General features: G+C 44.6%; 2 protein-coding genes across 2 annotated transcripts; one reads left to right on the top strand and one right to left on the bottom strand.

Moving 5' to 3' along the window:
• Positions 1 to 42: 42 nt before the first annotated feature.
• LOC107040341 (NACHT and WD repeat domain-containing protein 2) lies at positions 43 to 9,580 on the bottom strand. The gene is made up of 8 exons (XM_015260392.1): positions 9,478 to 9,580; positions 9,279 to 9,367; positions 9,011 to 9,127; positions 5,806 to 8,265; positions 3,915 to 5,749; positions 3,233 to 3,391; positions 2,968 to 3,157; positions 43 to 287 (listed from the first exon to the last, which is right to left on the bottom strand). Exons 1-8 carry the CDS (start codon positions 9,578 to 9,580, stop codon positions 135 to 137), a joined length of 5,106 nt encoding a protein of 1,701 aa, XP_015115878.1. The 3' UTR covers positions 43 to 134.
• LOC107040340 (transformation/transcription domain-associated protein) lies at positions 1,533 to 24,717 on the top strand. Its single transcript, XM_029126247.1, has 4 exons — positions 1,533 to 1,752; positions 9,912 to 10,385; positions 12,102 to 22,192; positions 22,881 to 24,717. The coding sequence occupies exons 2-4, from the start codon at positions 9,960 to 9,962 to the stop codon at positions 23,953 to 23,955; spliced, it is 11,592 nt and encodes a 3,863-aa protein (XP_028982080.1). The 5' UTR covers positions 1,533 to 1,752; positions 9,912 to 9,959; the 3' UTR covers positions 23,956 to 24,717.
• Positions 24,718 to 26,348: the final 1,631 nt, after the last annotated feature.

Below are 26,348 nucleotides of genomic sequence, written 5' to 3'. Positions count from 1 at the left end.
ATTAATTTATGATTATTTTATTGTTTAATTTTCAATGGATTTCTAGTTTTTTAATTATCGAATTATCAACATGACAGAAAGAAAAATTTTGAAAATACTCTTGGATCAACATTTCGTTGTTGGAAACGTCAGCCTCAATCTTCCTCGTCTTCTTCACTTTCATCAGCAGTTTCCCCGAGAGAATTTGCGTTTCGTACTGTCATAGTGAGGTCGTGAGTGACTCTGGCAATCCTCGCAGCTGCTTTGAACTTGATAGCAGCTTTTTGCTTCTCCATTTTCTTCTTCCACTGGAATAAAAAGGTTCGACTAGTAATTCCATCCCTCACAATTTCCAAATAGACTTCTCCACCTCTTCAATGAATCTATTATCTTTCGGAATTGACAAAAAATAGATTTTAATCCCTAAAAATCGCCAAGTTCCTAATTAAGAAAAAAAAATTTCCACAAAGAAAATGTCCTGATCGAAAAATTATTGTTTTTTTGTCATTCTCAAGCGAAAAAATCCCCTTACGATCTTCTTCGCCACTTGAATAAATCGATTATCTCTCAAAATGCGTTTGAAAACAATCATTTCGGTAACTAAAAATCACTAAATCTTTAAATAATCAAAAATTTTCTACAAAAAAATCTCTTTTTAATCAAAAAATTCCATTTTCGATTCTCAACCCCAAAAAATTCTTCAGGATCGTCCCCACCACTTAAATAAATCGATCAAAACTAAATCGCGATAATAATCCTTTGATATATTTCGTTAATCGCATATAAAATCTCTAATTCCACCAAAAAATGGGGCCCATTGAAAAATAAAATTCTCAAATAGAAAAAATCTTCCCATGATCTTCTTCACCCCTTGAATAAATCGATTATCTCTCAAAACGCAGTTGAAAAAAATCATTTCGATCCCTAAAAATCACCGAATTCTTAAAAAAAAAATTCAATTTTCGATTCTCAATCCCAAAAAAATCCTCAGGATCATCCCCACCACTGAAATAAGTCGATCGAAACTAAATCGCGATAATGATCCTTCGATATATTTCGATAATCGCATATAAAATCTCTCCACCAAAGAATGGGGCGCATTGAAGCAAAAAAATTCTCAAAAAAAGTTTTCTCATGATTTTCATCCCTTGAATAAATCGATTACATCTCAAAATTAATTTTAAAAAATCATTTTGGTTCCTAAGAATCACCAACAGTCGCTCAAATAATCAGAAATTTTCTCCAAAGAAAATCTCTTGACCAAAAAATTCAATTTTCGATTCTCAATCCCAAAAAAATCCTCAGGATCATCCCCACCACTGAAATAAATCGGTCGAAACTAAATCGCGATAATGATGCTTCGATATATTTCGATAATTATGCATCGAATCGCGCGAAAGTGGGGGCAATTCATTCAAATGCAAAATCCCAATAGTGGGGATAGTCGATCGTTCCCCTTCGGCTCCTTCCGCCGACTCTCGTCTCCCCTCTCGACAAAATATCGACTCGAGGTGTTTCGACCTCTCAAACCCCTGAATAATTCGATTGTTTGGTTTGACATCGTGCCCCGCTCTGTTTTTCTCGTGCAAAAACCCCTAAAAACCACGAAATAAATTCGAAAATTCATCAATTGACAATCGACAATGACACGTGCTCCATAATTGAGTCATTAATCATGTGATAGTGGTGTAAATAAACACGAATGAACGAGAAGAATCAACAATGGTCCAGCGGCACTCGAATCCCCCGGAAAATACCAGCTGAACTTTTCATGTGAGTTTTAGCAACATTTCAGTGATTTTTATAGTCTAAATCGATTATTTTACGGTCAATCAATTATTCATGTACTCAATAAATTTATAAAAAAAGGGTAATCTTGTGGAAAAAAATAATCTAAAATTGATATTGCCAATTTTGGAGGGTTTAACCTCAAAAAACGTTGTTGGTTTTAATTAGAAATTCAAGTTTTAAACAATTTGAATGATAGTTTTTATAGTCTAAATTGACTAGTTTCTTCTTAATGAATTATTCAAGTGTTCAACAGTTTTTTGGGAAGGGTAATTATATAGAAAAAATGACAAAGATGATTTTCCGAATTTTTCCTCAAAAAAAGGTTTTGATAATTTTTGTAGTCTTAATGGATTATTTTACTCTTAATTTATTATGCAAGTGTTCAATATATTTTTTAAAAGGGGAATTATATGGAAAATATGATGAAGTTTTCCCCCCAAAAAATATTTTACATTTATTTAGAATTGGAAATAAATTAGACTTTTTGGACTGTTTTTTTTTCCTATGTGAGAGGTCTAGGGGGTTCCAGGGGTTGAATTTGATTTTTTTGGTGTTTGGGGAGGGCTTGAGGGCATTAAATTGAGAGATCTGAGAAAGTTTAACCTTCATCCTCTCACTTTTGAAAATTTCAATTGAAAAAATGGCATTAAATTCATTCAACATTATTTTTTAAAGAATTAAAGGAGATGAAGTCACGACTATCTGAGCAACAGAAATTGTTGAAGAAAATCGTAGAAGTAATAACACTGAATTTGAAAAAAAAAACCCACTCGAATAATTTAAATGCAAATATTCTTTATAAATTTTCAAAGATGAATAGAAAAATTCTGCATTAATTTATTTGAATTTTTTAGAGTAAAAGTCACTGTAGAATTTTTTAAGAAAACAGCAAGAAATTCATCAGCAGTAATTCATCAAAGATTTATACTAGCTGAATAGACAATTATCTGGGCAGCAGAATTTTTAAATAAAATTTGAACAGAAAACTTGAATAGTTGATTCGCAAGTGCGAAAAATTTCAATAAATTCAGCAATCAATTTTTTTTTAATTGTCCCAGGTGAATAGAAAAACTATAAATTCAATAATTAACTCTAAAAATACTGAAACCGCAATGAAACTGGATATATTCCTCCTAGGGCTAAATTCCCTTTGTAGTTCTCCCAGAAATCGTAAATAACATTGTTAAGATGAGTTACCGTTTCGTCTCTGGAGGGTAAAGCCCTCAGGTACTCCTTCATATCAGGTTTCTGTGGATCAGCAATAGCCAGAACTGAAACACAACCATCCACTGTCCCCAGGACGATGCTCTTGCCGTCATATGTGCTGTCCACAGCGCTCAATTCAGCTGGAACTCTGTAATTGGCTATCATCTCGCAATCAGAAGACCTAGAAAACAATTCCGTCTCAAAATCCTAGAACTTTCTCAACGAATTTCAACTAATTAATTAATTAAACTCCCACCTGAAGATTCTGATTGTCTTTCTCCCACTGTGGTAATAAAGAACATACTCATCAGTCCTATTGAACATTGAAATCACGGTGAAGACACCTTCGGCAACTTTTGGAATGTACGTCTTCACAGTCGTTCCTTTTTTCAGCTCCACGAGTTCCAAACCCCCTCTAAAAGCATAAAAAATCACTCACACCTCATAATTATCTCGAATATTTCGAGAACTAAGCGATTTATCGAAAATCATCAAAAGACCCTTTTTGTAGATACTTCAATTCCCTATAAAAAAGTCCCGTGATATTTCTCTCTAAACTCAGTCATTCTTGATAGATTTCCGAAATAATCTGTCCGAAATTTTCCGCTGGTTTCCCATCTTCTGATAATTTTTAAATTATTTACGTTCTGGGTTGTTCTATCAAAAATCATGAAAACATCTTTTTTGCAGACAATTTAATTCTCCACAACAAAGTCTCATGACATTTTTCTCTAAATCCATTCATTCTTGATGAATTTCCGAAATAATCTCTCTAGAATTTCTCGTTTGTTTTCCCACCTCTCAATACTTCCTGGATTGCATGAACAATCAGTTATTCTATCAAAAATCATCAAAGGATCCTTCCTTTAAAGAACAATTTCCCCCCAACAATTCCCTGCCCGGTAAAATCTCCAAGGAATAATGACCGAGTGACAAACCTGCTAGGAGCATAAAGCGTGTACTTTCCATCCTTACTGATATTCCCACTCCACCTCGGTATCGACCTGATGATCTTCTTCTTATTAATATCAATAATGCTCCCCTTATCACTCCCAATGATGCCCACCCACTGAGCTTTATTCGGCATCGGAACAAGACTGAGAATATCCTTGAACCCAGGCAGCTTGATCGGAATCTTGCTGACAAGAGCTCCCGTTTTGGCATTATAAACAATGACAAAGTCCCTGGATAACTTCTCGGCACCAGGTACGACCAAAAATCCCCCATCAGATGTGAGCACAACCTTCCTGAAGGGCATGCCCGTGTGGCTCCTGACAGGATACTCCACCGAGAACAGCGTTCTGCCATCAGGAACGCTTCTCATGACTAGAGTAGCTGTAGTCTTCATGCACTCGACCCCAATGGGGTTGGAGGGTCTGGAGACTGCGAGGCACTTGGTCGACTCCTGAAGGAGAGTCAGTTGCCTGATCCCCGGCTGTTCCTCCTTGAACAGCACCTGTTCTGTGATCCTATTCCAAATCAGCAGATTCCCAGATTCCGTCGAAACGATAAACTTTCCGTCGTGAGTTATCGATGCGTGCGTTACTATCGCCCCTAGGGGGCTGTCCGCTAGTTTTGACACTAGCTTCCCGGACTGTAGGTCCCAGACCCCGACACAACTCCTGGTGACAGTCACCGCGAGACTGCAGTCCTCAGCGAGACAAATGGAATCTATCTGCAATTCGTGACGATCGATGACGTGAACCTGCTCGAAGATGTTGTCAATGTTCCACACTTTGACGCTTCTGTCGATGCTGGAGGTGATGACGCTATTCCAGTTGCCGATGGTTAGCGCCTCCAGCTGGATGATCCTCGCGAAGTGAGCGTCGAGGATCTTGACGAGGTCAGACGTCTCCAAACACCAGACGTAGAGGTTCTTTCTGACTCCCGCTACTGCGTAATTCTTGGTGCCACTCACCATTATTGAGTTGGATGACAGCATTCTGGTGCTGATGTTCCTCACGCCATTGGGTAACGACAGAACAGCTGGTTTGGAGGTGTTGTCCAAGAACCAGACGACAAAGCCGTTGCCAGTGGTCGCGAGAAGTGTCTCCTCGTGTCTGTCGATCTTCAGTTGAAGGAGGTACTCTGTCTTGTCGTTGTAGGCTCGCCCCATGTCAAATTGCCTCTCCCAGTGCGACTGATTCTCAGAAATTGTGAATTTTGTGACCCGGAAGTCGTCGTCAGAGCTGCAGGCGTAGAGAGTTCGTTTGTCGTTGGTCAATGCCATTGCTGCCCGAAATCGGAGAGAGTCCAGAGGTCCGGATGAGAGGTATGTGTTGAGCTGCATCACTGGGTCTTCTAGACTACCCGTCCAGAAGACCAGGCGATACTCCTCAAGGACTGTGTACTCGACAGTGAGGATCTGCCATTGATTAGGATCCTCTGAAGACGAGTGCTTGGACAGGAGGTTCCCACGCAGATCAAATCGGCACCAGCCGCTCCTCCCCCAGACAAAGGCGAACTGGTTCATCAGGTGGACCCCGCAGACCGGCTCCTCTTCCGGAAGGGGATTGTCCACGATGACGAATTCACTTGTCAACGTGTTCAGGATGACGATCTGATTGTTCGTGGTGAACGCCGCTGCGTATCTGTTATCAGGACTGAGAATCAGCTGCTGCATGATGCCCTCAATCCCGGGATTGACGTCACGAGTCATGTCGCTGGTGGAGAGGTCCCAGGTGATGAAGCGGTTGGAAATTGATACCACGTAGCGGTAGTCCGAGGTCAAACAGAATCCGAAAACTGCGAATTGATGACCCTCCAAGGAGTACTGAAAACAGAAACCGATACTTTGACAAATGATTCGAAGAAGATCCTGATAGTCACCTTCAGAGGTCCTCCGGGTGTATGAAGACAGTGATACAATGGCATTAACGCACAATCTTTCGTGCCATCTTTGTCGCAAGCCCTCAGCAGCATCATGATGTTGTAATTGCCTCCGATTTCTGGGAGGAGTCTTCCGACCAACTGTGGCGCCAGCATATTCGGATGATTCCCGAGGATGGCGCCTCCTAACCGCAGAGCATCGGCCACCAGCATCAACTCCCTCACGTGATTCTGATCTTCAATATTAGTGCAAGCATCCTCAAAGTCTGACAGCACTGCCTGCAGCGGGCAGGAGCTCAGCTTGGCGTGAAGCCACTCGTAATTAAATAGAACGTTCTCGAAGAGATCATTGAATCTCCTCGCTCGCACCAGGTGGTACGGCAGCTCGCCAAACTTCCTCAAGTTGTATCGCGATAGCTTTCCTTCCTTTGAGTAAAAGGCGAGCGGCTGCTCCGGTACCTTGCGATCAGCCACACCTTCCTTATCCGTGAGATTGAAACGATGTCTCTGGATCTCGGTATATTTGAAGGGCTTCGGTCTCCCACCACCCCAGATCCCCAGGTAGTAATCCGCAATCATCGAGTGAAAATACATCGCCATGTTCATGTTCTTGAAGTATCTCTCCTTGGCAGTATCTCGAAACTGTCTGTGGTACCAGTTGAGGACACTGACACCGTCAGCCTCTCGTTCACTCAGATAATTCGGCAAATCGTTTCTGATTCTCGTCCAGAGGAGAGGGGGAATCCTCCTCACTGGAGGCAGATGATACTGGTAGACGTCATCTAGGACCTTATCGTCCAGAGATATCAGGTCTTCAAGTTCGGATTCCGATAGTCCGCTCTTGGCAGCTGTGATGTAGGCTAGTGCGTGGAAGACCAAGATCTTTCCGTGCTGTTTCTCGATCCTCTCGAAGAGCATCATGATGCTGTCCATCACTGTGCTCGCCAGATGAGTATCCGCGGGTTTGGTGTAGCTTCTCCATCGACAAATCTCTGCAAACACTAGTTTCACGAAGATCGGGAGGGAGCACTTGGAGATGGCGTTGGCAACGAGACGCCATTGGTAGTTGTTGAGGTCACGATGAGCGGTCTTCATCCACATCTTGATGACGTCCATGGCTAGCTCTTCTCCTAGAGCAGTGACTTCAATGAAACTCTCTTCAGTGTCAATCATTCTTCGAAGAAGGTGATAGTCCCGGGAGATGACGGGATTGGACTCCTCAGCCGCACAGGACAGGATCATCTTGCAATTGGGGGGTAATCTGGTGGGAAGCCATGAGAGTTTGTTACCCTGGGCCCCTGTCAGCTGATCGACAGAGTCAAGGAATAAGAGGATCGGTTGATACGCGGTGGCAAGCGTCAGAAGATGCTTGAAATGTGCTGTGAGAGGCACCAGATCATCTGGGATCTCGTCAAATGGAAGCATGAAGTTGTAGGATATCTGTTGACAGATGGATATCAACGTGGGAGTGAGCGCGCTGCTGTCGGGGGTTGTCCCTAGGTATCTGATGACACTTATCGGTTTCTTTCCTGACAACCAATTATTAGAATTGCTCAGTCCCGCACTCTTGGCGAGAAGTGAAGTCTTGCCGCAGCCCCCCTCGCCGTAGAGTACTAGCGGCTTCTCACTATCCCCCAGCATGTATGTCTTGATCTTCTCTAGGGAGTCCTCACGACCGTAGAATACCTTCACTGAGTTGTTGCACGCATGGAGATGCTGCAGAAGTTCCGTGATTATCTGCCCTTGGGCCGAGCTGTCTTCCTTCCTCATTGCCCTGTCCACCAGCTTCACCATGTTCCTGTAGAAGTGCGTGATGAAATGCTGGAGGTACTCCCCGTGGGTCTCCGGGTCTAGACCCTCACGTCCAATCCATTCAACTGTATATCGCTGCAGATTTCCACTCTCAATCTTGTTGGGCAGTCGCTCGTCTCGTAGATCTGCCAGCAATCTAGCTGCTTCGTTGTCCAAACTCCTGTTGGCTATGTCCAGAAAGAGACCCGCCTTCCGCAAGTTCTGGAGGTTTATGTTGTTGATGTATCTGACGTATGCCAAGCAGTGGTTCTTCGTGTTCTTGACGTTGAGAATTCCGTTTATGACTTCTCGCTCGGTTACCGACATGAAGTAGTTGTGCATTGTATCCTTGTCGAATTTCCCAGAGTTGAAGAGCGACTGGGCACCTTTTCGAAACAACTTCTGCATCTTCAGCATTGTGTCCCACCAGATCGCCTGGTCCTCCGCCTGGAGTTTTGGAATTCGCTTGTTGTTGAAGTTCTTGAGGATCGAAGAGATTGGCTGTAAGACGCTGGTGGGCGGAACTGCGTTGCTGTCCTTCTTGTACCAAGTGTCCAAGACCTCCACCTCCATACCCTGGGTTTCGAGGTCCGCCCGGAGCATCTCTAGTTCAGAGCTCAAGACGTATGTCGGAATCGGACGGTAGCCGTACTTCTGGCCCAGGAACACCTTAAGAAAAAGCGGGAAATTTGAAATTTTTTCGACTAAAAAGTTGATTGGGCAATAATGCGGGGTTTTGTCTGGGTTTTAATGAATTGCTGGGGTAATTTCGATAAAACCGGGCCACATGAAGAGCCTCAGAACTTCTTCCGGCCGAGTAACACCTTAAAAAGAGGTGGGAAAATCAACGTTTTTTCGACTAAAAAGATGATTTAGCAATAATTGCGGGTTTTGTCAGGGTTTTAATCAATCTTTGGGGAAATTCCGATAGGACTGGGTCCCACATACTTTCCGTCGAATAACACCTTAAGAGAAGACGGGGAATTCAAAAATTTTTCGACTAAAAAGATGATTAGACGAAAATTGGAGGATTCGTCTGGGTTTTAATGAATCTTCGGGGTAATTCCGATGAAATGGGACCCCATGAAGAGCCTCAGAACGTTCGTCGGGAATGGACGGTACTTTCCGCCGAGTAACAGCATAAGAAAAGGCGGGAAATTCGATTTTTTTCGATTAAAAAGATGATTGGGCAATAAGTGGAGATTTCGGCTTGATTTTATCTGATCTTTGGGGGAATCCCGATAGAATTGGGCCCCACGAAGAGCCTCAGAACGTCCGTCGCTAGGGGACGGTACTTCCGGCTGAGTAGCGCCTTAAAACGAGGCGGGAAATTCAAAAATTTTCCAACTGAAAAGATGATTGGGCAGCAATTGGGGGTTTGGGTTGGGTTTTAATTAATCTTTGGGGTAATTACGACGAAATTGGGCCCCATGGAGAGCCGCTGACAATTCTCAATCTCCCTCATGCAGAGTTCGGTTGTCATGTGATCATCGGTCGCTTCATCACGTACGCCCCATCGCATATCTACCACCTGTAAATTTTAAACTCTTTGACCCACTTCCGGCAACAACACTAGACACGAAAATATTACATCATGCGGTAACCCCGCCCCCCCCCTTCCCAGGTGGTACCAGGTACCGTTCTAGGATGGGAAAATTTCTAGGCTCAAGGGCAAGACTCACCTGAAACTCCAATCCATGCTTTTCCCGGCAATAATCTTTCAACTTCGGGTAACACTGCGCCATCAAAGTGTTTCGTTCCATTGTTGTGTCTAAGTATTGGAGATTAATAGAAAAACATGTTGTGATGCTCGAAAGAAAATAGATTTAAAAAGTATCGTATTGGAAAATTTCGGGAAATTAAAATTCTAAAAAATTTTACCTGTAAATGTTGAACTCGTGAAAATCCTCACGATCTTCGAACTGACTGGTGGAAGACTCTTCAGAGACCCCGAGAAAATCGAATCAATTGTCTTCTCATCCATTTCGGAATAATTTCAATGAAATTTGGGATTAAAAAAAATATGTGCAGTCGAGTCACATGTTGAGGGTTCGAATGACGCAGTGCCACTGCAAAACATACCCCACATGTAGGATAAATATTATCACGCAGGGGGTTGCTACGGCATTGTTTACACTTGGCCTTGAGTCATTGATTCACCCTGGAGTCCCCTAAAACCCCCAGCCCCTCGCAGTAAAACCCGAAAATCGAAGTTGTTCATGGGGTCACATCTCTCCACACATCCGTAATCATCTGTTAATTTTTTTCCAACTTTTCAGACTCAACGAACTCCTCATTTCGACTTTTCGTTCTAGGTAAAAAAAAAAATTGAAAAAATCTTTTGCAACAAATAATCAAGAAAAATGGCGCCTCCAGACCCGCTGACACAGATGAACACGTACAGATCGTACGTGACGACGTTGGCGGATCCAGGGTCAAAGGACGAGTTGAAACTCAAAGCTGCCCAGGAGTTGTCCGAGAACTTCGAGGTGATAATGTGCGCCACCCAGTACCCCGCATTCCTGGATCACCTGATGAAGATCTTCCTGAAGATCCTGCAGGAGGGGGAGCCACACTTCATATCAGAGTACAATATTCAGCAAGTGAGGAAACTTATCCTGGAGATGATCCACCGATTGCCGACTAATGACTATCTTCGTCCTTACGTCAAACAAATTCTGAGTCTTATGCTTAAGCTACTGGAGACTGAGAACGAGGAGAATATCCTCGTTTGTCTGAGGATTATCATCGAGTTGCATAAGCAGTATCGACCTCCGTTCAATCCAGAGGTATGTATTTTTATTTTTTTTATTTGTTCGTGTCCTTGGTGTTACAAGCGTTTTGTTTGTTTTACACATGTCTGTGCCTCATCCTCTCCTTAATATTTAATAACGTCAATTATATAAAATTTCTTCTAAATTCATACTTTATGCAGAGGTATGTAAATTCATGAATAATTGTATTGGAGATGTTGGAGTGGATCTTTCCCACTTGCTGATGAGTTATAAGTCTGATCCTCCATTAAAAAATAGGTGATGGGGTGAACAGTCTAATTATAGAACACTCAAGGCTCTTCGGTGGTTTAGACAATGACTTAAAAATGAACTATTGTTGGAAAAAATATAAAAAAATTAGGGGAGGTTGGGGTAAAATGGACACTTTTGACTTTTTTAAAAATATTAGTGACGGGTTGAAATGTTGATGAAATTTAATCATTTTTTTTTTCAATGAACAATTCTTTCCTTTTCTGATCAGCCTAAACTGAGCTCTATTGATACATTTGTTTCTGAGTTATGAAGAATTTTAAAAAAGTCTAAAGTGTCCATTTTACCCTACCCTCCCCTACTGGTCGATTCCAAATTCAGCAGGTTTCAGAATAAAAAAGAAAAAACGAGTTATGAGAAATAATCGGGAGAAATTATGTTCAAGTCCAAAAGACCTATTACTGAATACTTTTGCCAAATATGGAGCATCGTGCGCCCAATTACGGAACATTGGAGTTTTGTGAAATATGATGTATTTAAAATTTGTTATAATATGAAACTGTAAATTTACCACTAAATGAATAATTCCAATTTCTTAAAAGGGAATCTCCTATTGCACAAATAATCATCAATCTTCCTACCTCAATTATTGATTGATAAAATAGTTAAAAAATTATAATATTTGAATTGATGATACTTAAGTACTCAAAAAATTTAATAGTGATGTGAACTAATTAATGGCTATAATATTTAACGGTAATCCCTGGACGGAGCACCCATATATTTGTAGAGATCAGAACTTTCGGATAAAATGAATGCAGAAGTATAAAAAAATTAAGCTTTTAGGATCAATGTTAGTCTGGACTTACGACATTTGATAATTATTAACCCAAGTAACTTCGTTCGGCACACTGTCACATCGACTACTCACCTGTTGCAAAATCGCTGAAAATATCAGCCGGCAGGGTTTCTATTATTGAACAGAAAACAGCACATGGACCACCAAATATATTCTCATATCATGGATGAAAATATCGACTTGATTAAAAAAGAAATCGATTCGATAGATAAGTAAATATTCTAGAAATCTGGCAAAATATTCAAGTGTTCCATTAATTCGGAAGGTTCCGTAATTGGACTGTTCACCCTACGTTTTCTATGATTTCCCGAGATTTCTGGAAAATTCGAGAAAATTTTCCGGTTTTACAGAAAATATCATAAAATTCTCGGATTTTCTCGAACATTCGGATATTATTAAGAAATTCAATTTATGTCAATCCCTACAATGAAAAAAATCCTAAGCGGCTGCACCCTTTATACAGCAGTTAGACTCAACGTCTCATCTAGGTGACGACTGCCTCATTTCCAACCCACCGGTACATGAATAAACTAGACGCATCCGCGTTAAGTCGAACTGCTGTATCAAGGGCACAGCCGCTGAGGATTATTGTAATAATCCATTCCCAATCCAGCTCTTTCCTCGATCAAAAGAATTGACAAGAGCTCTCTTGTATCTTCCAGATACAACACTTCCTCCAATTCGTCAAGTCCATCTACTCAGAGCTCCCCAAGAACCTCCCCAAGATATTCGAGCCCCGACCCCCCCTCCGCGTTAAAGACCTATCAGAAATAAACATCGAGTCCCTCCTGAAGGAGACCTTCACGATAACAGCAATCCAAAGCGAAAAGAAAGCCGCAGACGGTACAGTAGTAACATACAATTTAATCCCAAAGGCAGTTCTCTCCTTGAAAGTCCTACAGGAGCTACCGATAATCGTGGTCCTTATGTATCAGATATACAAGCAAAACGTCCACCAAGACGTATCAGACTTTATCCCCTTAATCATGACGACAATCACCCTGCAACCGTCCCCCCAGCACAGGTCCTCCCCAGGGTTCAATAAAGAGGTCTTCGTTGACTTCATGGGGGCTCAGATAAAGACCCTCAGCTTTCTCGCTTACATAATCCGCATTTATCAGGAAGTTGTCTCTCAACACAGCCAGATGATGGTTAAAGGTATGTTGGGACTGTTGACCTTGTGTCCGATGGAGGTGGCTCACCTCAGAAAGGAGTTGCTGATAGCAGCTCGACACATATTGGCAACAGATCTCAGAACGAAATTTGTTCCCCACATGGAGCGACTGTTCGACGAACAAGTACTCCTAGGCAATGGCTGGACAACTCACGAGTCCCTCAGGCCTCTCGCCTACTCCACCCTAGCTGACCTCGTTCATCACGTCAGACAGCTTCTACCCTTGAGCGATCTGGCCCGTGCTGTACACCTCTTCAGCAAGAACGTTCACGACCAAAGTCTCCCCACAACAATACAAACAATGTCCTGCAAGCTTCTGCTGAACCTTGTCGAGTGCATTCGTCAGAGAAGCGATGCCGAGAACTCGACGCAGGGCAGAGAACTCCTCATGCGAATGCTGGAGGTCTTTGTTCTTAAATTCAAAACGATAACCAAACTCCAGATGCCAGTTCTCTTGAACAAAGCCAGAGGATCCAATACCCAGAGTATCGTCTGCCCCGCTGCGGGAGTAGAACCAAAAACTGAGGACGTTAAACCAGTCATCGAGACTGACGACAAAGAGACCAAATCAAAGTTCGGCTTTCCCCAGTCACAATCGACGAATTACAACGTCGCTGATTACAGATCCCTCGTTAAGACACTTGTCTGTGGGGTTAAGACCATCACTTGGGGCTGCGCAAACTGCAAGACAGGGGATGTTGTTCAGTCGAAGCAGTTCCAGCCGAAGGAGACTCTGGTTTTCATCAGGCTTGTCAAGTGGGCGCTTCAGGCTCTCGACATTTACACCATTGGTCCACCAACAGTGGGTGCAACGGTGCAAGGTCAGATTGGAAGACCTGTTCAGCCTCAGACTGTCAGAACGAAGGAGGAGAAAGAGGTGCTTGAACACTTCAGTGGAGTCTTCTCCATGATGAATCCACAGACCTTCCAGGAGATCTTCTCCACGACCATTGATTACATGGTCGAGAGAATATCCAAAAATTGCGCCCTCCAGATTGTTGGCAACTCATTCCTAGCTAATCCCACCACATCCCCCATATTTGCAACTGTTCTTGTGGAGTATCTTTTGGAAAGAATGGACGATATGGGTTCAAACGTCGAAAGATCAAATTTATACTTGAGATTATTCAAGCTTGTATTCGGCTCGGTGTCCCTATTTCCAGCTGAGAATGAGCACATGTTGAGGCCTCATCTCCATCAGATTGTCAACAGATCCATGGAGCTTGCCATGAGCGCTAAAGAGCCTTACAACTATTTTCTACTGCTCCGAGCCTTATTCAGATCTATCGGTGGGGGTTCCCACGATCTTCTGTACCAGGAGTTCCTCCCTCTTTTACCAAATCTGTTGGAGGGTCTCAACAGGCTACAGTCAGGCCTTCACAAGCAGCACATGAAGGACCTATTCGTCGAATTGTGCCTGACTGTTCCCGTCAGGCTGTCATCACTGCTTCCTTACCTACCGATGCTGATGGATCCCCTCGTCTCAGCGTTGAATGGAAGTCACACGCTTGTGTCGCAGGGCCTCAGAACCCTGGAACTGTGCGTTGACAATCTTCAACCTGACTTTCTCTACGAGCACATACAACCTGTCAGGGCGGACCTAATGCAGGCCCTCTGGAGGACCCTACGTAATCCGACGGATCAGGTGGCACACGTTGCCTTCAGGGTTCTGGGAAAGTTCGGGGGTGGCAACAGGAAGATGATGATCGAGCCACAGAAGCTTGATTACAACGATCGAGAGACAAGTTCTCCGTCGATCGTGGCCATCTTCATTGACCAACAGAACAAGCAGTCGTCCATTGATTTTCCCGTTGAGAGGGTCATAGAGACGGCATTCACAGCTTTAAAGTCCAACACGACTGATCCTTTCTACAGGAGACAGTGCTGGGAGGTCATCAATTGCTACCTGGCAGCATCGCTGAGGCTTGATGACGATCGGTCGATCCTCTACAAGCTCTTCACCCATCCCAGCTTCAAGGAAGGCAAGATTCCCCATCAACAGGGGCACTACTACAAGTGCCCTGATATCGTCACGAGAAATGTCCAGCAGACAGCGCTCACTGGGCTGTTCGTAGCAGCTGCTATCAAGGAGTTGAGGCAGTCCGTTCTGGGGACGATGGTTTCTCTAGTCAGACACTACACGATGATCGCTATTGCTCAACAGGCTGGTCCATTCTGCCAGACAGCTAGACCTGGAAGACTCCCTGGGGTCTTGGCCCCCATCAATCAGGGCCTCGATCCTTTAGTACTGATTGATGCTTTGTCCGTCATCATGGGGCATGAGGAGAAGGAACTGTGCAAACCAGGGCATCTTGCTCTGGTTTTGATACTGGAGACTTCTACCAATATTCTTGGGACCAAGGAAAGGGCATGTCAGCTACCACTCATGGAGTATCTGGCCGAGAAGATGTGCTCTTTGTGCTATGAACGCGCTTGGTATGCGAAACTTGGGGGCTGCATTGCCATCAAGTTTTTGTTCGAACACATGGCGACAAAGTGGGTGTTGAATCATCTATTCGTGTTCCTGAAGGCTCTGATGTTCGTGATGATGGATCTGACTGGGGAGGTATCGAATGGCGCCATTGACATGGCCAAAGCTAATCTCGAGCAGATGCTGAGGGTCTGCGTTAACTCGGGGATTGTTAAGAAGGAGATGATGGAGACTGATAATCAGGAGGATGTGACCTCCCAAGAACTCATCGAGTCGCAAAACAAGAGCCTTTACGAAGTTACTCATGAGTTGGTGAGACAGGTGACATCTCCTCACACAATTGTCCGAGAGCAGGCGATGGCTTCTCTTCGACTTTTAGCTGAAATTCAGCAGAAAACTGTGACCGAAGTGATGGAGCCGCATAAGGAGGTCCTAGCAGACATGATTCCACCGAAGAAACATCTACTGAGGCATCAGCCTGCCAATGCGCAGATTGGACTCATGGATGGGAACACCTTCTGCACAACTCTATCACCGAGACTCTTCACCATTGATCTACAGATTATGGAGCACAAGGTGTTCTTCCAGGAGCTGCTAACACTCTCAGAGGCTGAGGACACCACTCTGCAGAAGCTCCCCTGCTACAAATCAGTGACCAATCTCATTCCCTTGAGGAAGTCTGCCTTGAGGGCCCTGGCAGCTTGTCATTACATTGTCAACTGTCGTGACAAGATCTTCGGGGTTCTTTACAAAGCCCTGGAGAAGCCTAATGGCGAGTTACAAGAGGCTGCTTTCGAGTGCATGAAGAAATTCATAGCTGGATTTCAGATTGAAATGGAGAACGTTCATTCCATCATGAGGCCCATGCTGCTGACCCTCGGTGATCACAGAAATCTATCTCTCAATTGTGTCAAAAGACTCTCCTACCTGACACAGCTGTTTCCAAGTACTTTCAGCATCACTCTGTGCGAGCAACTCCTTCAACATCTCAGGAAACTACTGGAGAACCTGATACAGGCGCACAAGGGGGTGTCAAAATCAGGTGAGAATGAGCAGAAGATCGCGACGATTATCGGAATCTTCCATCAGATTCCAGCAGCCACTCCAAAGTTCATAGATGTTCTCTGTCGACTAGTCCTCCAGACCGAGAAGTCATTGCTGGTCGAGGCATCTAGCCCTTTTAGAATCCCATTGATGAGATTCTTACTGAGATATCCCGCTGAAACGCTCAATCTCTTCTTGCACGACAACAACATCAAGGACCAGCAGTGGTCGAGGTACCTGGAGTTCTTGATCAAGCATAAAGAGGGAAAACCCTTCAGGGATGTTCTCCACAACAGCACAGCTCGCCTCATCACGATGCTCCTGGCCCATTCCCAAACAAACTCGACATTGACACCACCTGAGAAGAGTGAGTTGCAGCATCAGGCCATAAGGATTGTATCTGTACTGATCAAGTATGATGAGCAGTGGCTGTTCAACCAGGATCAGCTGATTGCGGCGTTAAAGCAGATCTGGTGCAACGACGACTACCAAGCACTTCACAAACGAGTTGATTCCGTCGACTTCTCTCGGTGGAAGGAGCCCAAATTGATCGTCAAAATCCTCCTCCATTATTTCGGTCATCATCCCAACGACATTGACCTTCTCTTCCAACTGCTGAGGGCCAACTGCGATCGCTTCATACCTGACTTTCAATTTCTGCGAGAGTTCCTGGAGACTACTGTTGCCCAGGAGTACACGGTGGAGTGGAAACGAGCAGCTTTTTTCAGATTTGTGGAGCACTTTCCCACCAACAACATGTCACAGGAGCTCAAAGCCAAGGTCCTCCAGTTGATCATCATCCCCTGCTTTGCTGTGAGCTTCGAACGGGGTGAAGGTGTGAAGCTTGTTGGTGGTGCACCAATGCCCTATCAGGACAATCCTGAGAACGTCGTGTCAGTCTTCATCAGCAAGATCATTGATCCTGACAATCCCTTCGGCTCGGCTGACTGCGTAAGGATATCACTGCTGCAATTCTCGTGTCTTCTCGTTGAACAGGCGAGCCAGCATATTCACGATGCTACCAACAAGCGCCAGGGGAACAAGCTGAGGAGACTCATGACGTTTGCCTGGCCCTGCCTACTCGGCAAAAACTGCGTGGACCCAGCGACGAGATATCACGGCCATCTCTTGCTCTCCCACATAATCGCCAAGTTTGCGATTCACAAGAGAATTGTTCTCCAGGTTTTCCACTCACTCCTGAAGGCTCACGCTGTCGAGGCTAGGAGCGTTGTGCGCCAGGCCCTGGAGATCCTGACGCCTGCGATGCCAGTGAGAATGGAGGACGGTAACACGATGCTGACATACTGGACCAAGAAGATCATCGTCGAGGAGGGCCACTCCATGCAGCAACTCTTTCACATTCTTCAGCTTGTCGTGCGTCATTACAAAGTCTACTACCCCGTCCGTCATCATTTGGTACAGCACATGGTGAACTCCATTCAGCGCCTTGGATTCAGTCCAACAGCGACTATTGAGCATCGAAGACTAGCCGTTGAGCTTGCTGAGGTCATCATCAAGTGGGAGTTGCACAGGATCAAGGACGAGGCGGAGGCAGCCGGTGAAGTGATCACTCAGACATCAAGTGGAGTCAAACGACAGATAACCGGGGAAGATCCATCGTCGAAGAGAGTGGCTGTGGGGCCTGCTATGAGTCCAGGTGTCCTTGTGCAACCGAGAGTGGAGCCCGGTTCGACAAAACCCATTGAACGCGCTCACGCTGATGCTATATTGAATTTTCTATTGAGGCTGGCTTGTCAGGTTAATGACGGCACCACCACGACAACGCCTGCTGCAACGACGGCTGCCGTTGCAGCAGCAGCCGCAGCAGCGGCTTCCGGTGCGTCAACCACAGCTGCTGCAACGGCAACCGCCAATGCGAATGCGGCTGCTGCCACGGTAGGACAGGGAGGGAATCCAGGAGAGCAGCTCTCAAGGAGATGTGTTACTCTCCTCAAGATGGCACTGAAACCCGATGTCTGGCCGCAGTCGTGTGATCTCAAGCTGGCTTGGCTGGACAAGGTCTTTGCGAGTGTTGACAATGCCCAGCCGAATTATGGAAATATCTGCACGGCTCTTGAGCTCGTGACTTTTCTCCTTGGGGTGATGAAACGTGAGCAGATATTGGCAAGTTTTAAACCACTTCAGAGAGGGCTGGGAGCCTGTATTGCCAGTGCCAATACCAAAGTCATCAGACTGGTGCACGGCCTGCTGTCCAGGCTGATGACACTGTTTCCGACTGAGCCGACGTCGTCAACTGTGGCCTCCAAGCACGAGGAGCTGGACACCCTCTACACGACTGTTGGAAAATTCGTGTTTGATGGTCTCGCGGCCTACGAGAAGAACCCCTCAGCCGCACCTAGCACTCTATTCGGGACACTGATGATGCTCAAGGCAGCATGTACCAACAATCAGAGCTACATTGATCGATTGATCACACCATTCATGCGAGTCCTCCAGAAAATGGCGAAGGATCATCTCCACTCGACGCAGACCGAGTCGAATCCTGTTGGGAGTGAGCTGCTGATCCTCAGTTTGGATCTTGTCAAGAGCAGGGTTGGGGTGATGGGAGTGGACATGAGGAAGTCGTTCATTGGCGCTATCCTCGTGGGACTCATTGAGAAGACTCAGGACATCAAGGTCATGAAGGCGATAACCAAGATGCTGGAGGAGTGGATGAAGAACAAGAATACTATTGCCATGAATCAGGCTCCCAGCCTTCGGGAGAAGTCGATTCTCCTCGTGAAGATGATGCAGTACGTGGAGAAGAGGTTTCCAGATGATCTTGAGCTCAATGGACAGTTTCTCGAGCTCGTCAACTTTGTTTATCGAGACGAGACACTCAAGTCCTCTGAGCTGACCTCGAAACTCGAGCCGGCTTTTCTCAGCGGCCTCAGGTGCATTCAACCCCACATCAGGGCCAAGTTCTTTGAAGTTTTCGATGGCTCCATGAGACGAAGACTCCATGATAGACTGCTGTACATCGTTTGCAGTCAGAGCTGGGACGCCATGGGGCCGCATTACTGGATTAAACAGTGCATTGAGCTCCTCCTGGTGACGGCGTCCTCAACTACTCAGATCCAATTGTCGAATCAAGACACATTACTTCCGTCAGTCAACTCAATCATCAATGTGGCGGACTCTGAGGACCTGAAGTGCTTCATGATGTACACGAATGTGAAGGAGGAGCCTCAGGAGATCCACGAGCAAACTGACATCGCTGGCGATCTTGCTGACACGAAGGACTCCATCATGAGAGAGAAAGACGAGATCTTCGATCTTGATCTATCGACAGTGGATCCAAGCGGAACGGTACCTGAAGACGTCGTCAAGACTGTCACTGAGCAGACAGGCACTCTGACCCAACTGGTCTCCAAACAGTCGGACTTCATTGAGTACTCGAGGAAGATCAGGACAGAGCAACTGTTGAACTCGGCCTCTCAGCTCTGCCACATGGACACCAGTCTAGCTGAATGTGTCTGGCTCGACACATTCCCCAGACTGTGGTCCATTCTGGATGACCACCAGCACAACACCCTGATCGGTGAGATTGTGCCCTTCGTATGCTCCGGGACCCACGTGATCCAGAAGGACTGCCATCCCTCGGCAATCGCAACGTTCGTGGAGGCACTGGCTCATTGTGACCCACCAGTGCCCATGAGACCAGCTTTGATGAAGTACTTGGGGAGATCTCACAATCTCTGGCACAGGATGACCCTCAGTCTCGAGCAGATGGCGTTTGACGGCAATAATTCGACAAGTGGCAGTAGAAAAACGAGGGACACTGACTGCTATGACTTTGAACCTGATAACAGCCCTCACGCCGAGGTCTTGGACTCATTATCAGACATGTACTCGTTACTCTGCGAGGAGGACATGTGGGCTGGACTCTGGCAGAAGCACGCGCATTACAAGGAGACCCTGCAGGCCACAGCCCTGGAACAGCAGGGATTCTTCGAGCAGGCCCAGGGTGCTTACGACCTGGCTATGACCAAATTCAAGCAGGATTACGTGACAACACCTGCACCATTCAAGACCCAACGCGAGGCGATTCTCTGGGAGCACCACTGGATCAGGTGTGCCAAAGAGCTTAACCAGTGGGATCTTCTTCTGGAGTACGGCAGCAAGAAAGCGGAGAAGAATCCTTTCCTCATTCTCGAGAGCTCCTGGAGAATTCCAAACTGGGGACTGATGAAGGAGGCCCTGGCACAGGTCGAGCACAACTGCCCCAAGGAGATGGCGTGGAAGGTGAATCTCTACCGTGGCTTCCTCGCAATCTGTCACTCAGAGGATCAGCATCTCAATGCAGTCGAGAGATACGTGGAGTTGGCCTCGGGTTTGTGCATGAGAGAGTGGAGGAGACTTCCTCACATTGTCTCCCACATTCACCTGCCTCTGCTCCAGGCAGCCCAGCAGATAATGGAGCTGCAGGAGGCCATGCAGATTCATCAGGGCCTCATCCATGGTCGCTCCTCATCCCTTCACGATATGAAGGCCATCGTCAAGACCTGGAGAAATCGCTTACCAGTTATTGCTGATGACTTGAGCCACTGGTCCGACATATTCACGTGGCGCCAGCATCACTACACCTTCATCTCGTCACACTACGATGCCCAGCAAGACCAGGCGACCAATCACTCCATGTTCGGGGTGCACGCGTCAGCCCAAGCCATCATCCATTTCGGAAAAATAGCCAGGAAGCACAATCTCACTGGTGTCTGTCTAGATTCACTCTCCAGGATCTACACGATCCCAAGTGTTCCCATCGTCGACTGCTTTCAGAAGATCAGACAGCAGGTCAAGTGCTATCTCCAGATGGCGTCTGTCAGCGGTAAGAATGAACTTCAAGATGGCCTCGAGGTCATCGAGTCGACGAATCTCAAGTACTTTACGAAGGAGATGACTGCTGAGTTCTACGCACTCAAGGGAATGCTTCTCTCCCAGATTGGGAGGTCAGACGACGCCAACAAGGCGTTCTCAGCTGCTGTCCAGATGCACGACACTCTGGTGAAGGCGTGGGCACTCTGGGGGGACTACCTCGAGCACATATTCACCCGTGACTCCAGACAGATATCAATCGGTGTTTCAGCCATCACCTGTTTCCTGCACGCCTGCAGACACCAGAACGAATCCAAGTCTCGCAAGTATTTGGCCAAAGTCCTCTGGCTGCTGACGTACGACGACGAGAAGTTCTCGCTCATGGAGGCACTCGATAAATACGCTGTTGGGGTTCCACCGATTCAGTGGCTACCCTGGATACCTCAGTTGCTGATGTGCCTAGTTAGAAATGAAGGCAATGTCATACTCAATCTGTTGTCTCAGGTTGGGAGGATGTTCCCACAGGCTGTTTACTTCTCGATAAGGACTCTCTATCTCACACTGAAGATCGAGCAGAGGGAGAGGTACAAGAGTGCTGAACTCGCTGGGAAGACTGAGGAGGGCAGGGGTGTGCAGCCTGGCCCTGAGACCGGACCCATCAGGGCTACACCACCCATGTGGAGGTGCTCCAAGATCATGCACATGCAGAGGGACATTCATCCCACTATTCTGTCGTCCTTGGAGGGCATTGTCGATCAGATGGTGTGGTTCAGGGAGACTTGGTATGAGGAAGTGCTCAGGCAACTCAGGCAGGGACTTGCCAAGTGCTATGCCATTGCTTTTGAGAATAGGGGGGCTGTGTCTGAAGCCACCATTACTCCGCATACCCTCAATTTTGTCAAGAAACTTGTGTCGACTTTTGGCATTGGCATTGAGAATATTTCGTCGTCGCAGAATGTCAATAATACTTTTGGTTCGGCTGCCTCGGAGAGCCTTGCCAGGAGGGCGCAGGCCACTGTGCAGGATCCAGTCTTTCAGAAGATGAAGGGACAATTCACCTCGGATTTTGACTTCACGGTTCCCGGGGCCAGGCTGCTGCATAACTTGATCAGCAAACTGAAGAAGTGGATTAAGATCTTGGAGGGGAAGACCAAGCAGCTGCCCAAGTCCTTTCTCATTGAGGAGAAGTGCAGATTTCTGAGTAATTTCAGTCTTAAGACTGCGGAGGTGGAACTACCGGGGGAGTTTCTACTGCCCAAGCATTCGCATTACTACGTCAGAATCGCCAGGTTTGTATTCGATTTTATTGGGTTTTTGGGATATTTCGGTGAAGAAAGTTGGATGAGATGGGGGGAGAGTGGGGCAAATAAGACAGTCGAAAAATGACTGTTTGACGCAATTCAAGCGAAAAAAAATTACCAACTTTTTGTTATTAAGGGGAGGCTACTATGAGTTTTAAAAGTCGTGAGGTATTGGAGTGAGATTTTTCATGCATTGAAGATCGATTATATGTGTCTGAAAACGAATAATTAGTGCAAAAAAATTAATTGTTTATCAGGCAATTTGAAAAATTTTGCAATCAACTTGTGATCAATTGATTTCACAAGAAAAATCATGAAATAGGGACTCTTTCAGGATTTTCTTCACTCGTTTTGGCTCAACCAATTGGGATAAAATCGAATAATAAAATCACTAAAGAAATTGCATTTCCATCAATTTATAGCTTTTTTTTGGGAAAGCTACGTAAAAATAAATTTTTTTACAAATTTGTCGTATTGTTCATTTTATCCATTTTTCAATATTTCAATATTTTTTTTCCTCGAAAGCTAGACGTGCTAGAGAGATTTTTCAAAAGAAATTAAAAACCATCATGAAAACTTTCGTTCAACCGTGTTACGAAGCTTCCATTCGGAAGCAAAAACTAGCCAAAGTACTTAGATATCCTTAATGGGGGCTAATTAAAATGAAATATTCCAGGTTCATGCCAAGGGTGGAGGTGGTCCAGAGGCACAACACAGCAGCCAGGAGATTGAGGATCAGAGGTCACAACGGAAGACTGTATCCATACCTAGTGGTGAATGACGCTGGGCTTGGTGACGCAAGGCGAGAGGAACGGGTGCTGCAACTGCTAAGAATGTTGAATCACTACCTGGCGAAGCAGAAGGAGACCTCGAGGAGATTCTTGCACTTCACTGTGCCAAGGGTGGTCGCTGTGTCACCCCAGATGAGGCTTGTCGAGGACAATCCAGCGTCGGTTTCCCTCCTGGACATCTACAAGAAGGGCTGCACCAAGATGGGAATTGAGCATGACGCCCCGATAGCCAGGTACTACGAGAGGCTAGCTGCGGTGCAGGCGAGGGGGGCTCAGGCCAGTCACCAAGTGCTCCGGGACATTCTCAAGGAGGTGCAGACCACTATGGTCCCCAGGACAATGCTGAGAGACTGGGCGATCAAGACCTTCCCCTCAGCCACTGACTACTGGACCTTCAGAAAGATGTTCACACTCCAATTGTCCCTCGCTTGTTTCGCTGAGTATGTCCTCCATCTGACGAGACTCAATCCTGACATGATGTATGTGCATCAGGACTCGGGCCTCATCAATGTCGCCTACTTCAAGTTTGATATTGATGACACCAGTGGAGAGCTAGATGCCAACAGACCTGTGCCCTTCAGGCTTACCCCCAATATTCTTGAATTCCTGACGACCACTGGTGTCTCTGGACCTCTGACTGCCTCTGCCATTGCCACTGCCAGGTGTCTTGTGCAGCCTTCCTTCAAAGTTCACACCATTCTTAGGGCCATCCTCAGGGACGAGGTCATTGCTGATCATAATAAAAAGCAGGATGACCCTGAGAATGCAACGCAGGTTCAGGATATGAAGGGAGAACTGCTGATCACCATGGTCACGAGGGCTGTCAATGCTATTGTACAGAGGCTCAATTCCCTGGCGACATTCGATGGAACTGACAGCAAGGTCAGCACACTTGTTGCTGCTGCCAACAGTCATGACAATCTCTGTAGGATGGATCCCAGTTGGCATCCTTGGTTGTAAATTTTAGGGGTGTACAGGGGAGTTTAAGATTGTGACAGTGATGAGGTTTAAAGAGATGATGGAAATGGTTGACGAGGGAAGGGGGAAGGGGGAAGGGGAAAATGTCAGGACTGATTTTTGTGGGGAATTTCATGAGCTACAAAAAATGTCTTATGACAGTTTTGGATAAACTTGATGATTTTTTAGATATTTGAGATAAAGAAAAGGCGGTTTGAATTTTTTTTCTGGTTTCGTCAGTTTGTTTTGTAACTTTCGAGCTGGATTTTCTAGGTAATTATCGTTTCTACGTGAAAAAGTCATATAACATTTTTTGTAGAGAATTAAAGAGCTATAAAAAAGATCTTATGATATTTTTTCATAGATCTGAGGGTTTTGGAGATGTTCGCGGAAAAGGAGAGAAGGTTTCTGAAATTTTTTATTCGGTCAGTTTGTTTCATAAATTTCAAACTCGATTATCTAGATAATTATCGTTTCTACGAAAAAAAAGTCATAAGACATTTTTTGTAGAGAATCCGGAGGCTTTCTCTCTTCACTCCGCTCCAATGAGAATTAATAAGAATTAATGTTAATTAGTTGACAGGCGCCGACTTAAGAAACAAGGTATTGAGAATTTCTTTTGTAAATATTTTATAATTACTGTTAGATCTATGGAATAACCTCGAGTATATAACCATTATTGTACGGAAAATAATGGATATGCAATGACTTAATGGAGGGAACAATTAACAGGTTTGATTAATGAAGTATGAATAAATGCAATGATTTTCTGTATAAAAAACATTGTTATTCATTTCCTCTTCCAAACAGAAATAGTATAAAGGAGAAGCCATTTTCGAGGCGACTGGCGTATCAACGCACAGCCCATGAGCTTTTGCCTACAGCTACCCTTAGTGACGTAAGCTCCTACTAAAGGAGTGTTTTTGGAAATTCACCCCCTCAGGGGGTGAAAAGGGGGCCAAATTTTTTATGTGATTTCGAGAACCGCTCAAGTTAGAGAGTTGAAAATGCACGTATAGATTCTCTGGGGTGAAAGGAGTGAAATGCAGAAAGTTCTAGATATATCCACAACTTTCGGGAGTTTTCTCGAATTTTCTAGAAAATGAGGGAATATTCTTCGAAACTAAAAACATTTATTTAACCAATGATAGTGGACATTTCTAGAACTTTGGGGAGAACTCGTGAATGCTCTACGATAGTTATTAGACGAATTATTCTCATTTCTATTATTATGAGATATTTCCTTGAAATTTTCGCCGTTCCGTCGAAAGTTCTCAAGTTTTCTGAAGTGTTCTGGAAAATTCGAGAAACTTCAACTTTTTCTTCATTGACTTTGACTTATCATAAATAATATTTCCTTCAATGTGATATCATTCATTCATTTAGGAATCCTATTTTACTAAAGACGAAAGAAACGTGAAGTTGTCTTATATCGAAATATCTCGAAACTGCCTGACCGCTAATCCTTAATTCTGATTGGTCAATATGTGACACGAAGTTATTCACAAAAAAAACACGCGACATTTTCAAATTCTTCAGTGACATAATTTCAAATTCTTCGGTGGTAATTTTTTTTTTCATTGTGAAATTAATAAATTCTGTCCTTTTATGGAGACCGATTATTTTTAAAAATTCAAGATAATTAATTGAAAATGAAAAATTCTTTATAGATTCTTTTACTCTACTTCGCTATTCACTTCAATCATTAGTCGAATTCTCTTTGATTCATTATCAATACTTATAAGGTATCCATGAGAAAATGAAATTTAATGAATTCCATTTCTTCGTTTCAACAAATGAGTAGATCAACGCGTGCTCTCGCGCGCGCATAGATCTTGTGAATAAAAAAACCAATCATCATTATCATCATCATCATATCAATCATTATATCAATGATCATAGTGATCATCATATCAATCATTCTACATCAATTTTCAATTAGCCAATCGATCAGGCGCGCGCCTCATGTGGCTGGTAACTCAAAAACAAGATTACAAATTCAACATTTTAATTTTTAGAATGGAAATTGTTTCTTAAAATTTGACATTAAAAGGAAATTATCTATTTGTAATTTTCTTCTCATCATGATTTTTTCCTAAAAATAAACAAAATTTTGAATGAATCGAGAGAAGAATTGAACAAATGAAATGATAAAGTTCAAATGTCAATTGTTTCTAAAACGAAACTGGAAATAATATCGAAAAAATGTTGAAGCGATTGATTTCGAGGAATTCCTTTCGATTTTATTCGAAAAGATCGTGTGATGAGAGGCCACTGAAGATCGTCGGAGGTCCACGGGTGAGTATCCCCCCCCTTTTATGACTGCTTGATGATTGATATTCATTCATTCAACGATTGCAAATGATTTCTACCAGATTTTCCCCCGTGTCACTGAC

This window comes from Diachasma alloeum, unplaced genomic scaffold, assembly GCF_001412515.2.
Source record: "Diachasma alloeum isolate Michigan unplaced genomic scaffold, Dall2.0 Dall_scaffold_00327, whole genome shotgun sequence".
Classification (NCBI taxonomy): domain Eukaryota; kingdom Metazoa; phylum Arthropoda; class Insecta; order Hymenoptera; family Braconidae; genus Diachasma; species Diachasma alloeum.
This window is presented reverse-complemented; position numbering and strand designations above follow the sequence as displayed.

Excerpts from the sequence above, each read along its gene's own strand:
- LOC107040341 (XM_015260392.1), bottom strand. The coding sequence starts at position 9,580 with ATGGATGAGAAGACAATTGATTCGATTTTCTCGGGGTCTCTGAAGAGT. Across the intron at positions 8,266-9,010 it reads CCATGGGGCCCAATTTCGTC|GTGTTCCTGGGCCAGAAGTA; the intron begins GTAATTACCCCA and ends CTTTTTCTTAAG. Across the intron at positions 3,158-3,232 it reads AAGACAATCAGAATCTTCAG|GTCTTCTGATTGCGAGATGA; the intron begins GTGGGAGTTTAA and ends ATTGTTTTCTAG.
- LOC107040340 (XM_029126247.1), top strand. The coding sequence starts at position 9,960 with ATGGCGCCTCCAGACCCGCTGACACAGATGAACACGTACAGATCGTAC. Across the intron at positions 10,386-12,101 it reads GACCTCCGTTCAATCCAGAG|ATACAACACTTCCTCCAATT; the intron begins GTATGTATTTTT and ends TGTATCTTCCAG. Across the intron at positions 22,193-22,880 it reads TACTACGTCAGAATCGCCAG|GTTCATGCCAAGGGTGGAGG; the intron begins GTTTGTATTCGA and ends GAAATATTCCAG.